This window comes from Rhinoderma darwinii, chromosome 1 (assembly GCF_050947455.1).
Source record: "Rhinoderma darwinii isolate aRhiDar2 chromosome 1, aRhiDar2.hap1, whole genome shotgun sequence".
Lineage (NCBI taxonomy): Eukaryota > Metazoa > Chordata > Amphibia > Anura > Rhinodermatidae > Rhinoderma > Rhinoderma darwinii.
The window spans coordinates 564117750-564134313 of record NC_134687.1 but is presented as its reverse complement, the minus strand read 5'-3'; the positions used below and the strand labels follow the sequence as shown (position 1 = coordinate 564134313).

The 16564-nt window shown below is 42.9% G+C and overlaps 1 protein-coding gene across 1 annotated transcript in view; it reads right to left on the bottom strand.

Moving 5' to 3' along the window:
* Window positions 1-16564, bottom strand: part of THBS4 (thrombospondin 4) — an 80282-nt gene that overhangs the window by 31758 nt on the left and 31960 nt on the right. Inside the window, exons 8-10 of the mRNA XM_075838825.1 lie at window positions 9561-9698; window positions 6542-6619; window positions 3488-3643 (exon numbers count right to left, since the gene is read on the bottom strand). Of these exons, the coding sequence (XP_075694940.1) occupies window positions 3488-3643; window positions 6542-6619; window positions 9561-9698 (372 nt within the window). The remainder of the gene's footprint in view (window positions 1-3487; window positions 3644-6541; window positions 6620-9560; window positions 9699-16564) is intronic.

Genomic DNA, 16564 nt, shown 5'->3' with positions numbered 1-16564 from the left:
CTGTATTTTCAATAAAGATTTTTTTAATTTTTTTCATATAAGTTCTATGTTTTGGAAATTTGTGTCTCCTTTGTAGGATTGTTATCATACATACTTGAGGAATTTCAGATTTAGGGCACGTTCAGACGTGGCAGAATTTTTCCGCTGCAAATGTTGCTGCAGATTTGGGGCAATTACGCAATGAATCGGCACCAACATTTGCATATTTGACAGGTAATTCAGACGTTGCAGAAAACCCAGCGGACTTGCCACAGATTTCAGTTTTTGCAATGCAAATGCTGAAATCCGCAGTGAAATTCCACTTCTTCACCGCAACGTCATGAGCATGCTGCGTAAGGAAAATTCAGCACCGCAGCCTATTTTCTGCAACGTCTGAACCAGTGGCGTAACTACCGCTATAGCAGCCGGAGGGGCCCCCCTCCCATGACTGGAGGCTCCGCTAGCAGCCGCTATGGCTGCTACAGCGCGACGCCACTGAAGGGGTTGTTCCTACAAAAGACATGCATCCCCTATCCACAGGATAGGGAATACATGTGTGATCGCTGGGACGCCCAGCGATAAGGAGAACCGGGGACCGAAAGTCCCCCGAAGTTCTCCATGACAAACCTCGGACTTCCGGGGTCTGTCGGCAGCTCCATAGAAATGACTTGTGCACCGGTCGCGCTTGTGCGCATGTGTGACCAGAGCTCCTTTCATTTTTATTGAACTGCGCAGACCCCGGAAGTCCGAGGTTTGTCATGGAGAACTTCGGGGGACTTTCGGTCCCCCGTTCTCCTTATCGCTGCCAGCGATCACACATGTATCCCCTATCTTGTAGATAGGGGATACATCTCGTTTGTAGGACAAACTATAGGCCATTTTTTTGTTTGGGGTGGGGTCTATATAGCGTTATCTACAGGGGGTGCTGTATGGCGTTATCTACAGGGGGTGCTGTATGGTGTTATCTACAGGGGGGTCTGTATGGTATTATCTACAGGGGGGCTGTATGGCCTTATCTACAGGGGGGGTTGTATGGTGTTATCTACAGGGGGGCTGTATGGTGTTATCTACAGGGGGGCCGTATGGCGTTCTCTACAGGGGGATTTGGGGATGTATGGCGTTATCTACAGGGGGGCTGTATGGCGTTATCTACAGGGGGGCTGTATGGTGTTATCTACAGGGGGGCCGTATGGCGTTCTCTACAGGGGGATTTGGGGATGTATGGCGTTATCTACAGGGGGGCTGTATGGCGTTATCTACAGGGGGAGGGCTGTATGGCGTTATCTACAGGGGGGCTGTATGAAGTTATCTACAGGGGGCTGTAAGGCATTATCTACAGGGGGCTGTGTATGACGCTATCTACAGGGGGCTGTATGATGCTATCTATAGGGGGCGCTGTGTGGCGGAATCTATAGGGAGGCACTATCTATAGGGGGTTGTGTGATACCCAGGGGAGCGGGGGCCCCAGTCAAAAGTTTACTATGGGGCCCAGTCTTTCCTAGTTACGCCCCTGGTCTGAACTAACTTTCCTAAAAATTTATAGAAACAAATGTAAAAAACGGCTGCTGCAGAATTCCATAGCGGACTGTCCACAGCGGAATTCAACAGCAATTCCGCCACGTGTGAATTTGCCCTTATTTTAATTACTTAAATAATCGGATTGTTTTAGAATGGTTGAAGTTATATCTTCAATTTTGTCCTTTCCGTTTTTCTTTACAATATTTCTTTCGCAATGTTTCCGAAATTCTTAATTATTTTTTTTTCATTATTATTAATTGTTCAAATAATTGGGTCATGGTTTGTTTTTGGATTGTATCAATGTCTTTTCTATTATTCATAAACTTCTTTTCATGTTAGCAGGGCTGTCTTTTATGTATAATTATAGTTCATACCACTAAGTAGCAGAAGCTCAGCGTGATAGGAATATTTAGTAAATCAGATCCTACAGAGTTCCTATTAGGAGGTATGAGGGATTTAGGCCTCGTGCACACGACCGTAGTGGTGTGCACGGCCGTGATTTGCCGTTCGGATGACCGCGGAGTGTCACTCACGGGCCGCCCGCAAATCGTGGGCCATGCACATGGCCGTGTGCATTCATTTCAATGAGCCTGGACTGCAAAATGCGGCCGTAATAAGACATGTCCTATGTTTTTGCGGTCCAGGCTCCTGGGAAATGCACGGACCGTGGAAACCACGCATGGGCCCATTGAAATGAATGGGGCCGCAATTCACCCGCAGATTTGCGGGTGAATTGCGGCCACAAATATATGTTTGTGTGCATGGGGCCTTAGAATGTAAACCTTTAGATTGTAATCTGTTATGGAGAGGGTCCTCCCTCGTAGTTTGTATTTCCTGTCATTCTGCTTGTTAACTGTTTTTGTGCACTGTAAAGTATGTTGCTTAAAGTAAGTTATTATTATTTGATCATTGACAACCATATAATGAAATATGGTGTTGCCAGAAATATATATATTTTTTAATGTTAGCAAGGCTCATGATAAATATTTCTTGGGCTAGGGCTACATGGTGACATTTGTTGCGTCATTTCCAATTGTGTCAAAGTTGTGTGTGACTGAGGCAAATAACTTTTTATAATTCAATTTTTTTCCTCTGTCAAAGTTAAATTGCTTACAGGAAGTGACAATAAGTTACACCTAAGTCAACTGTAAGGCCCTGTTCACACAGAGTTTTTTGCAGACAGATTTTGACCTGAATGCCCGCCATTTGCCACGTTTTTGGCGGTGTTTTTCGGCCGCATCCATTGAGCACTGCGGGCAAAAAACGCAGCGAAAAATGCTTTCCATGCCTCCCATTGGGAGGTCAGAAACGGAAACGCCCGAAGAAAGGGCATGTCGCTTCTTTTTACATCAAGCGTTTTTTTCTGCTCGCACCTCCCTACGCCTCCGCCTTCCTAAAATGGGAGGCAATTTCGCCCGTTTTTGCTGCAGTATGAACAGGGTAAGTCATTAACAGTTGCAGTCGCACATATGTGCATTCACTATACCATCAGCGTGCACTTGAAGGACATCAAGTCTGGTCCCATCTTTGAAACTATCAAGCCAGTTCGTTTAGTGTTCGGGCAGCATATACAACCTGCTCGCAACACGTGTTGTTTCGAGGGTGACCCACCCTCTTTCTCAAGCGTCACTCTTAAGAAGCATGGCGTGCTACCCTCAAAATGTTGCGTGTTGCGATATGTTTGTATATATGCTGAATGAAGGCAGAACAGACTGGCTTGATGATCTCAAGGGTTGGACAAGGCTTGCTGTCCAGCACATGCACTCTGATAGTATAGTGAATATGCATATGGCTCTTGGTTATAACAAGAGGTTAAAATAAGAATAAATAATAAACAATAAGAAATAATTCTGCTTGGATACATTATTGCATTATAATATTTGGATAAAGGGAGCTAGTAGAGACTATCGATATTCTATGTACTGTGCCCTAACCCAGGAACCTGAATATCCAGTTATAGTTCTCCTGTATAATACTGTATAATACTCACAATGCAGGTTATGTCTCCTCCTTTCTCCTCGATACACTGTGCATTGGCATCACAGGGGTACTGCCCCCTGTTCCAGCAGCTTTTCTTTTCTGCTTTGCAGCCTTTGATCTGATCACCGACGAAGCCTTGTTTACAAGGTCCACAGCGGAAAGAACCCTGGACAGCAAGATTTAAAGGGAATGTGTCATGTATTTCATTTCAGTTTCATTCATGAGATTCAAGTATATAGATAATAAATAATGTGTTTGGTGTTTTTTTAAATGTTGTATCTTTTTATTTTTTATTTGTAAACCTTCCCTGGGGGTGGACATATTGGAGACCCACACTTACTTCCTGTACTTCCTGTGTAGTCAGTATAGTAGGGTGTATGCGCTTTATGGCAGCTGAAATAAATGGGAGTCAACTGATGGAGTAGAGCCCCTGCCGCAGTGACCAGGGGAGCTGCATATAGAGCCTAAGGGTATGTTCACACGCTGAGAGGCAGTTACGTGTGAAAAGACAGACTGTTAGGGTATGTTCACACGGCCTATTTACGGACGTAATTCGGGCGTTTTTGCCCCGAATTACGTCTGAAAATAGCGCCTCCATAGCGCTGACAAACATCTGCCCATTGAAAGCAATGGGCAGACGTTTGTCTGTTCACACGAGGCGTATATTTACGCGCCGCTGTCAAATGACGGCGCGTAAATAGACGCCCGCGTAGAAGAAGTGACCTGTCACTTCTTTGGCCGTAATTGGAGCCGTTATTCATTGACTCCAATGAATAGCAGCGCTAATTACGGCCGTAATTGACGCGGCGTTCAAGCGCCTGCACATGCCGGTACGGCTGAAATTACGGGGATGTTTTCAGGCTGAAACATCCCCGTAATTTCAGCCGTTACGGACCCCCGCCGTGTGAACATACCCTTAACAGCTGCCTCGTTTCACACGTAAAAGCTCCTCCTCGTAATTTACGAGGCGTCTGAGACGCTCGTAAACCTTGAGCCGTGCTTCATTGATTTCAATGAAGAACGGCTCAAATTACGTGGCAAAGAAGTGTCCTGCACTTCTTTGCCGAGGCAGTAAATTTACGCGTCGTCGTTTGACAGCTGTCAAACGACGACGCGTAAATTACAGGTCGTCTGCACAGTACGTCGGCAAACCCATTCAAATGAATGGGCAGATGTTTGCCGACGTATTGCAGCCCTATTTTCAGACGTAAAACGAGGCATAATACGCCTCGTATACGTCTGAAATTTGGCCGTGTGAACATACCCTTATCTGTGTGTATGGTGTTATTATTCTACCTTATCTAGACTGCCGGTAATACAATAGAGCTGTTCTCCTTATCCTGTGCCTGTATATACAGGCTGACAAGTGAGGTATAGAGAAGAAGAAATATCCACTTATTGTGACTGCTCTAGTGGACAGTCTGAAAGCTGGAATATTTTGAAAAAAAAATTGATGCAGATAGTGAAATATAAAAAAACAAACCACCACTAACATATGTAAAAAAATATTTGTATAATAAAAACCTTATTCAAGTAAAACCTAATTTCTGATGATACATTTCCTTACAGTTTTTCCAATATTGGTTTTAATATACACACACATATATACAGGTATATATATATATATATATATATATATATACACACACACACACGGGACACAACCATGCATGCATATATGGTCGTTACATGCACAAATGGATGAATGGGGGCAAATGGCTGTAAGCTGAATTATTGCCATCCGACAGCTATTGTACTGAACTACAGGGGCAAATTGTGCATTCTATAATCACTACCTTGAGCACCATTAGAGCTTGTTCCTCCCTTGCCCCAGTCTTAAATATGTGTACATAAAGGACCACATGGCACCACTACAGCGTGTTAGAGACTGCAGCCAAATGTAGAGGTTTGCTAGCAGTTGTGCACATTGACCCCTGACCTAATACACTGTTTATATGACCAGACAATCTTAGACCGAAAACTTGTGTGTTAGGCCTTATTCACACGGACGTGTCCGTTTTGCGCGCGCAAAAAATGCTGCGTTTTGCGCGTGCAAAAGGTCCGTGTGGCATCAGCATATGGTGCGTGGCTGCGTGATTTTCGCGCAGCCGGCATCATTATGACTCTCTGTTTTTATGTTTAAAAAGAGAAAAGCTTTTCTGTTTTCATTCATTCTTTTTACTACTGTAGCGCGAATCACGTGAGGCACCCGGAATTGCTTCTGGGTGCCGAGCGCGATTTGCACGCACCCATTGATTTCAATGGGTGCGTGCTGCATGAAACACGGGCAAGTATAGGACATGTCGTGAGTTTTACGCAGCGCACATACGCTGCGTGAAAATCACTGACAGTCTGAACGGCCCCATTCACTTAAATAGGTCCGTGTGACGCACGTGAAAATCACGTAGCGCGGACGTATAACACGTTCATGTGAATAAGGCCTAAGGCTAGGTTCGCACCAGCGTTGCCCTTCCGTTGCTCTGCTCCATCAGAGGAGCAGAACAATGGAATGACTGGAAGCGCCGTTTCCGTTGCACTATGGACACCACCGATGGCCGAGAAAACCCATTGACTTTAATGGGTTCCATTGGGTTTCCATCAGGGTGTCCGTGGTTTTACCCCACACAATAGCGGAGCATGATGCGCTATTGTTTTCGGGTATTTTGGGCTGTATCTGCGACGGAGGCCCCTATCTGAGCCTCCAACAGAGATGTAAACCAGGCCTAACTGTTGTTTCTTTGCCAGCACGTGCCTCCATGCCAGGGTGACTTGTTTATGTAATCACACAAGTGCCAAGATCAACTGAACTATCCAGAGGACGTATCACTGAAAATTAAAGAACATTAGGAAAGATTTTTCAAAACTAGAGCAGTTGCCCATAGCAACCAGATCACTGCTTCCAAGAGCCACTGAGAAATGAGTACTGGAATCTGATTGAATCTACTCCACCTTTCTCTTGCACTAGTTTTGATAGATCTCCCCTATTATATGGAAAGATCTGAGTGGACTCTCATACATGATATTTGTAGATCCAGATATCCAGCACAGTGACGAGGCTACTTACCATGGTATTAGTGCAAATAGAGTTAGCAACACATCCGCCATTTCTTTCATTTTCACATTCATTAATATCAAGGCAGATCTTTATGAAAACAAGAAAACATTCCTGCATTAACATCAGATCAGAAAAAAATGAATCATAAAATGTGTTATAACATACAAACATTGCACAGTTAGAGGAGAAAGATACCATACATGATGGGCATAAGATTTTACCTATTACTTTATATAGATGGGAAAGATTGGTGTACTTACATCTGTTATGGCTCCTGCAGGGTCCAAAAGCTAAAGGGGGCCAAACAGGTGAAGGAACAATGTTGGGAGATACTGTCTGCATAATGGCTACATTCATGTAAATACAGTCGAGAGATGTGACCACTGCAGCCAATCACAGGCTGCAGCGGTCACATGTGACTTCACATTATCGCTGGATGCCGAGTGAGCAGAGACCAGCGGGGGACCGGGGAAGCATTGCCAGTGTGGATTTTTTTCTTTTTAAGACACTCGTTGCAGGGAAAAAGCTGCATTTGCTGGGGAAATTTTCTGCAGCAAATCTGCTACATGTGGACATAGCCTTAAAGTTAGAGAAGAGAAAACTAGACCAGACAGTCAGAAGATGCCACAAACTTATTACATCGGAGCACGCTGTATGATAAATTCGGCACATCTTGCTAGACAGGTTAGGCACCCTTCTCTTCCTTACACTACACTTTCAAAACTGTTGAGTGAGGTGTAAAAAGTGTCTAAAATGCATAAAAAATGTGCAGCGCTACATGAATGTTTTTTTGGGCCACAATTTGAGTCAGAATTTGGTGCATTGTTCCGGTTTGGGGGGAAAAAGACACATGGTTTATTATCGCTTTTTGTTATTCAGCTCAGATATGCGCATACTTACCAACATTTGACTTCCAAATCGCAGGGCATTGTAAGTCCCACCCCATTCCACAGAATGCCCCAAAATGGCAAAAGCACCATTTTAATATACTATATTAACAGTTCGGTTCACAAAACTGCCCCACAAAAACGAGACTGTTTGCAAGTATGCGTGTGGGTTCCCCTATCCCTCCTGTGGTTACTGCCACAGTAAGTACGTTGCTGTTTTTATTACCACACTTTAGTTCATTGTCAACAATGTGAATTCGAGACTTGTTACGCTCCTGAAAATGGACATAGGATGCTCTCAAGTATAACTTCGTCAATAGAAAAAAAAGGACATAAGATACAATAATGGATCAGATACCATAACTTTTAACATTTAGACAGAATTGTTGCTCGTCATGTCGCTCATCAGTCCCCCGTCTTCGTCTTTCATGAATATCAATAAATTGCTTCCACCTATGTACAGTAACTCAGACAATTCTTCTTCAGTGTGGTAATTTTAGATCCAGGAAACCAGTCAGGTAATGCAATCATATGATCGCCATGTGTCATGTCTGAGGGGTTTCCTGCAAAGTTCTCAATGAAGAAAACACAAGCTCAGCTTCATGCAGTGAATGTAATCATTTCCCGCACAAATATTACCATAGCCTCAGGTTTTTCCATTAATTTAGAAATGATGCGGTTTATTTTTCCGGTGGTTGGTCAGACATTTTTCAGGATGTCTCTGTCTCTGCTACATTGTAAAGGGGAAATCCTCATGTAGAATGACAGGCCATGATACCGAGACCTGAACACTGAAATACTCTAAGCCTTATATAATAAGGAACATTGATGAAAACTGTTCCACTAGTAAGTTTGAAGAAGTGCTGTTGTTATAACAAGCAAAATAAAAGCTGTACATTACTAGACAGTTTAGGAAAAGTGGTCTCAATTCCCCCACATTGTAGAACCTCTTGGTCCAACTGGATTTCTGGCAGTGCTAGGCACATGGTGCCCAGAGACACACATGCTACAATATGGTGTTGTACTATGGACCGGTACCGCAGTTCATGTGCCACCTCCTTGCACCTCAATATTCTCATCTAGAAACTTTAGTTGGATGCGCCTTTATAAGACATCAGCAGTCTATATCAGTTAGTAGGTATTACTAGGCAGTTATGGAAGAGTATATTAATCTTGATTATTGTGCCCTTCAATACCCTATACAGGTAAAGCACTTATTTACAATCAATGGTCAACACAAATCAATTATTTACAATTATTCTAGTCCATTCCAGTGGATGAACTCTTACGTCACGTAAAAAAACGGAAAGTTCAGGTGTAACGCCATACAACCCCGGTATTCCACTCCTTCTTCACCTCTTTGACTATGTTTAAAGAGATCTAATTTATTGTGACGAAATCCGCACCATTCTTGTGTGGATTTTTGACACAGGTTTTAATTGTGGATTTCTTCCTTTTGTGATGGCAGGAATGCACTGTGGGGGGTTTCCTAGTACCTAGAAATCCTGCCACTAAGACATTTTGGAAAAACAACCAGTTAAAGGCTGAAGTTCTTTCTGCCACCACCCTCGAGTGGCAACTGCGCGAAGACAGATTTTTTTTTTAATCATTTTACGCTATAAACGCATGAAATGAACCAGTGGATTTGGAGCTCTTTATTAAAAAAAAAACAAACAGAATTCTGACCTTAAAAATAATTTTGGACCTATTTATTAAATTAAATTAAATGAAATTAAATGATAGGTGCACTTTCCTACCCAAGACGACCTCTAACCCCTGCAAAATCCTAAACAATATAATAGTAATTAATTAATGGTTAAGTGTTAACCACTAAAGCACTATAGACCTCTAGGGGTATGAGTTATTAACCCATAACCACAATGTATACGGCATCTCATGGAACATGGCATCATAGAGGGCATACGGAATACAGCAGAGCCCCATAGAAATCTATGGGTGCCATATTCCATCTCCATACATCCAGGAGGTTGTTTAAAGCCATGATAGGGGATACATAACCTTCATTTATTGTAACCAGTGACCACCTTTGAAATGTAATGTATGAAATCCCATCTACCGCATCAGAGAATGACAGGAACTCAATTACAATCTACCTTTCTTACATCGCAAGATGCATTTACCTGTTTATTTTGCTTGGCATAATTACTGCCAACCCCTTGAACCACTGGTCCTGTGTATCCAGGGGGACAAGCCTCACACCTGAAACCTGGCATAGTGTTTATGCATCGAACTCCAGGGAAACAAGGGTTCAATCGGCACTGAAACAAAAAGGGAAAAACAATGAAAGTTAGAGAGAGGTGACATATTTTACTGTGACATCACTGTAGTGTTGAACATTTAGCTTAGAGTTTTCCTGATTTTCTGGAAATAAAGCTTAATTAACCCCTTCAGGACTGAGCCTGTTTTGGTCTTTAGGACGAAGCATATCAAATCTGATATGTGTTCCTTTATGTAGTAACAATGTGGGAATGCTTTTACCTAGCCAAGTGATTCTGAGATTGTTTTCTCGTGACATATTGTACTTTATGTTAGTAAAAAAAAATTTGTAGATAAATTCAATATTTATGTGTGAAAAACACCAAAATGTAGAGAAAATGTGCAAAAATTAGCATTTTTCTAAATTTAAATGTATCTGCTTGTAAGACAAGCAGCAATACCACACAAAATAGTTACTATTTCATATAACCCATATGTCTACTTTATGTTTGCATTGTTTTTTGAACATTCTTTCATTTTTCCAGGACGTTACAAGGCTTTGAACTTTAGCAGCAATATTTCATATTTTCAATAAAATTTCAGGAACCAGTTCAGTTCTGAAGTGCTTTGAGGGCCTTATATATTAGAAAGTCCCCATAAATCACCCCATTTTGAAAAGTGCACCCCTCAAAGTATGCAAAAGAGCATTCAGTAAGTGTTTTAACCCTTCAGGAATTAAAGCAACGTAGAGGTGAATTTTTTTTCCCCTCAATGAATTTATCTAAGTGTATAGTTAGCATTTTGACCCCACAGTTTTTTTTTGCTAAATGAATTAGTCTGCGAAGATCAAAATCTACTTTTTTTCTGAAAAAACACCCCAGCATTTGAAAAGCAATTTCTTCCGATTACGGCAATACCCCACATGTGGTAATAAACTGCTGTTTGGATCCACAGCAGAGCTCAAAAGAGAAGGAGCGCCGTTTGGATTCCTCGGATCTGAGAATGTCATCTACCAGCATGTCCACCCTAGGTAAACCACTAAGATATTGATATACATTGCCATTGTGTTATTATCATTATGCAATAATCATATGGTGTAACATGAGAGACCATATTCTAGATACTTGGTCTCTGGTGTAAACACTTAACTTTATTATTGGTAGTTTTCAATTGACTATAAACGTGATTATATCATGGTGGAGTCTTTCGCATGAGGTTGTCTTTTATTATATGTTTTTTAACTATTGTATGTAATTGTGGGAGGGCGGTTATTCCCGTAATGGGACAATAAAGATTTGTATTTTTTGAAAATTAGAAATACTTTTGTGTCATTTTTGTTTAGACATTTTTTGGTCTTATGTGGCCGGTGTCGCACTGATAAAGGGCACCCGATCTTATCTGCTTTTGGAACACTCTGTACATTTTGCGTCGCCATATTCTGAGAGCCAGAACTTTTTTATTTTTTCTCCACCGGAGCTGTGTGAGGGCTTATTTGTTGCAGGAAAATATGTAGATTTCATTGGTACTATTTTGGGGTAAATGCGATTTTTTTGCTCACTTTTTATTCCATTTTTTGACAAGCAAGGTGACCAAAAACAAGCAATTCTGACAATGTTTTTATTCTTTTTTTTTGTTTTGCGACTTACAACGTGGGCTATAAATGACAATTTTACTTTATTCTGCGGGTCGGTACGATTACGGCGATACCATATGTATATAGTTTTTTGTATGTTTTGCAGTGTTTTCACAATAAAAATCACTTTTTTTAATAAAATTATTTATTTTTTGTGTCACCATATTCTGAGAGCCATAACTTTTGCAGTCAAAAAAGCTTTGTAAGGGCTTGTTTTTTGCGGGATGGGTTGTCGTTTTTATTGGTACTATTTTGGGGTACATGGGACTTTTTGATCACTTTTTATTGTATATTTTGGGAGGGGTGGTGAACAAAAAATAGTGATTCTGGCATTGTTTTTTACTTGTTTTTTTTTGCGATGTTTACCGTGCGGGTATAATAACATTATAGTTTTATAGATTGGGTCGTTACGAATGCGGCGATACCAAATATGTGTACTTTTTTTAACGTGTTAATATTTTTCCTATAATAAAAGACTTATAGGAAAGAAAGCATTGTTTGTTTATGTAACTTATAACTTTTATTTTTAAACTTTTATAAAATATTTTTATGAACTTATTTATACTTTTTTTTACTTGTCCCACTAGGAGACATTAAGGCGGAATCCACACGACTGCGTTTCCCGGGCGGGTGCCGGCCGTTCATAAATCGGCCGTCACCGGGCTGCATTAGGAACAATAGACCCCTAATGGGGCTATTCACACGACCGATTTTTTGACGGGCCGGGAAAACCGGCCATCAAAAAATGGGACATGCCCTATTTTCGGCCGGGTGCCCGGCCGCCCGGCTCCCATAGAAGTCTATGGGGCCGGGTAATACACGGCCATCACCGGAATGTGTCCCGAGTGATGGCTGGGTCTACCGTCGCTCGCGCTAGCTCTCCTCCTCCTCCTCACAGTGCAGAGTGCATGTGAGGAGGAGGAGGTTCTTTTTTTGCTCCCTGTAGGAGTCGGAATCCCCAATCCCCGACCGGGATAGGGGATTCCGCTACAGGAGAAGTGCGTGACTACACTGTCCATATATGGACACAGCGAAGTCACTCACTTCTGCAGCGGAATCCCTGACTCTATGGCCGGGGAGTCCGCTACAGTAGAAGTGCGTGACTACACTGTCCATATATGGACACAGCGATGTCACTCACTTCTGCAGCGGAATCCCCGACTCTATGGCCGGGGATTCCGCTACAGGAGAAGTGCGTGACTACACTGTCCATATATGGACACAGCGATGTCACTCACTTCTGCAGCGGAATCCCCGACGCTATTGCCGGGGATTCCGCTACAGGAGAAGTGAGTGACTACACTGTCCATATATGGACATAGCGATGTCACTCACTTCTGCAGCAGAATCCCCGACGCTATGGCCGGGGATTCCGCTACAGGAGAAGTGAGTGACTACACTGTCCATATATGGACACAGCGATGTCACTCACTTCTGCAGCGGAATCCCTGACGCTATGGCCGAGGATTCCGCTACAGGAGAAGTGAGTGACTACACTGTCCATATATGGACACAGCGATGTCACTCACTTCTGCAGCGGAATCCCCGACTCTATGGCCGGGGATTACGCTACAGGAGAAGTGCGTGGCATTACCAACAGGGAGCTGGGTGGCATTACCTACAAGGGGAAGGGTGGCATTACCTACAAGGGGCAGGGTGGCATTAACACTCGGACCCTGTCGTGTGAATGAGGCCTAAGGGTATGTTCACACACAAACTCAAAAACATCTGAAAATACGGAGCTGTTTTCAAGGGAAAACAGCTCCTGATTATCAGACGGTTTTTAAGCCACTCGTGATTTTCGCTGCGTTTTTCGCAGCGTTTTTTTACGGCCGTTTTTGGAGCTGTTTTCAATAGAGTCTATGAAAAATGGCTCCAAAATTGTCCCAAGAAGTGACCTGCACTCGGAAAAAAACACCGTTTTTCCCATTTAAATCAATGGGCAGATGTTTGGAGGCGTTCTGCTTCCGATTTTTCAGCCGTTTTTTGTGCGTTTACTGCCCGAAAAATGTCAGAAAATAGGCAGTGTGAACATAGCCTTAGACTTGCAGCTCTGATCGCTGCTAGAACATATTACACTACTTACGTAGTGTAATGTATTCTAACTGTCATTGTGACATGACAGTCACACTGACAGGAAGCCTATGAGGACCAGCCTCCGGCATGGCAGCCCGGAGGTCATTGTATGGCCTCCGATTGCCATGGCAACCATCGCCAGCCCTCGTGATTTCACGTGGGGGCTGCCGATCTGCTCTAAACTCCTTAAATGCAGCCATCACAATCGACTGCCATATCTAAGTGTTTAACTGCCGAAATCAGCGGCGATGGGCCGCTGATCGGTAACGGGGAGAGCAGGGCAGACACGCTGCACAGTTAACCGCCGTACTGCGCTACTAACTGTCAAAGCACAGACGTAACTGCACGTTAAGGTGCGCAAAGTTACTGCTCACCTTGACGTGCAGTTACGTCAAGGTGCGGGAAGGGCTTAAAGTGTAATGAAATGTTCTGCAACTTGTTTCCATTCCTTGTTTCCATTTTTTGGATCACTGCTGGCTATCAGCAAAAGGAAACATTCTTGTTTTCATCCAGAGACTGAAAACCCGTCCTGATAAGTTCCTGTTCCCACAGGTAAATGGTTTGTTTATGCCACGTTCAGACGTGGCGGAGTTGCTGTTGAATTCCGCTGTGGATAGTTCGCAGTGGAATTCTGCAGCAGCCGTTTTTTACATTTGTTTCTATAAATTTTTAGGAAACTTAGTTCAGACGTTGCGGAAAATAACTGTGCGGAATTTAGGATGCGGTGCAGAATTTTTCCTCCGCAGCATGCATATTATGTTGCAGAGAAGCAGCGGAATTTCCCTGCGGATTTCAGCCTTTGAAATCTGTGGCAAGTCCGCTGTGATATCTCCAACGTCTGAATTACCTGTCAAATATGCAAATGTTGGTGCAGATTCGTTGCGTAATTGTCCCGGAACTGCACCAACATTTGCAGCGGAAAAATTCTCCCATATGTGAACGTGGCGTTAGGGTATGTACACAAGACCTCTTTTCAGACGTAATGGAGGCGTTTTACGCCCCGAATTATGCCTGAAATGACGGCTCCAATACGTCGGCAAACATCTGCCCATTGCTTGCCATGGGTCTTAGGATGTTCTGTGCAGACGAGCTGTCATTTTATGTGTCGCTGTAAAAATACGGCGCGTAAAATGATGGCTCGTCAAAAGAAGTGCAGGACACTTCTTGGGACGTTTTTGGAAAACGCTGCGAAAATTGCGAGTTGCACAAAAAACTTCTGAAAATCGTATGCCCAGACGTGGCGGAGTTCTTCCACCACTGTCCGCATCAATGGCGCACAGAATCTGCGTTGCAGATTCTGTTGCGGCTTTGCCTAAAATGGGCATTAAATTGAAGCGGACTGGCCGTTGCGTATTGAGGTGAAAGTACTTCCCTTCTCTCTATCAGTGCAGGATAGAGAGAAGGGACAGCCCTTTCCATAGTAAAAGTAAAAGAAATTCATACTTACCCGGCCGTTGTCTTGGTCACGCTTCCCTCTTTCGCCATCCAGCCCGACCTCCCTGGATGACGCGGCAGTCGATGTGACCGCTGCAGCCCGTGATTGGCTGCAGCCGTCACTTGGACTGAAACGTCATCCAGGGATGCCGGACTGGAGGAAGAAGTAGGGAGTTCTCGGTAAATATGAACTTCTATTTTTTTTACAGGTTGATGTATTTTGTGATCGGAAGTCACTGTCCAGGGTGCTGAAATAGTTACTGCCGATCGCTTAACTCTTTCAGCACCCTGGACAGTGACTATTTACTGACGTCGCCTAGCAACGCTCCCGTAATTACGGGTGCACACACGTAGTCACCCGTAATTATGGGAGCCCCATTGACTTCCTCAGTCTGGCTGTAGACCTAGAAATACATAGGTCCAGCCAGAATGAAGAAATGTCATGTTTGTAAAACCAATACGCTTCGCAGCACACATAACATCTGCGGACTTCATTGCGGAATTTTGACTCTCCATTGAAGTCAATGGAGAAATTCCGCAATGAGTCCGCAACAAGTCCGCTACACGTCCGCAACAGTCAGCGTATGCTGCGGACACCAAATTCCGCACTGCAGCCTATGCTCCGCAGCGGAATTGTCCGCAACGTGTAAACGAACCCAACCACAAATCTGTGGAAGGCAATGGAAAAACGTGTACGCTGCGGATTTCCGCAGCGGAATTCCAGAACAATTCCGCCACGTCAGGTCATGCCCTAAGTGCATCAGAGCTCTCTCTTGTAACAAGCTGTGCTACTGTGTCAGCAGGACATGATCAAGACAGGTTTTTAGCACCTGGATGTAAACAAGAATGTTTGTATTCAATGAGAGCAAGCAGAGACCTTGAAAATGGTGAGGAATTGAAATGCAAAATATATAAAAACTACGGAACTTTTCATTAAATTATGATTAACCCCTTCAGGACTGAGCCATTTTTTTTTATTTTTGTTTTTCACTCCCCGCATTCCAAGAGCCATAACTTTTTTATTATTCCATGAATAGAGTGGTGTGAGGGCTTATTGTTTTGCGGGAGGAGTTGTAGTTTTTATTGACACCATTTATAGTTCTATATAATGTACTGGGAAACTGAACTTGTGGGCTGAAGTTGGAAAAACTGCGTTTAGTTTTTACGGCTTTCACCGTGCGGTAAAAACGACAACTTATCTTTATTCTGTGGCTCAATTTGTTTACGGTGATACCAAATTTATATAGTTTTTTTTAATATATTTTACTAAATTTATTGATAAAAAACTTTTTATTAAAAAAAATGTTAAAAAATGTTTTGCCACATTCTGAGAACCATAACTTTTTTATTTTTTTACTGATTGAATGGTGTGAGAGCTTATTTTTTGCTGGACAAGCTATAATTTCTATCGGTACCATTTCTATCGGTACGTAGAACTTTTTTTTATCACTTTTTATGAATTTTTTTTTTTAGAGCTAAGGTGACCAAAAAACTGATTTTGGCAGTTTACGTTTTTTATTTTTTACGGCGTTCACCGTGCGTGTTAAATAACACTATATTGTAATAGTTCAGACTTTTATGGATGCAGCGATACCAATTTTGTTTATTTTTTTACATTACTTTAGGGGAAAAATGGGAAAAGTTTTTTTTTTTTAACTTTTAATATTTTTTCCTGGGTGCCTTCATTAGACACCTGGGCTGCTATGACAACTGTCGTCAGCCCCCGATCTCGTTGCGGGGGGAGGGGGGGGCGATGAGCTGTTGGAGGGAGCTGCCCCCCACTCT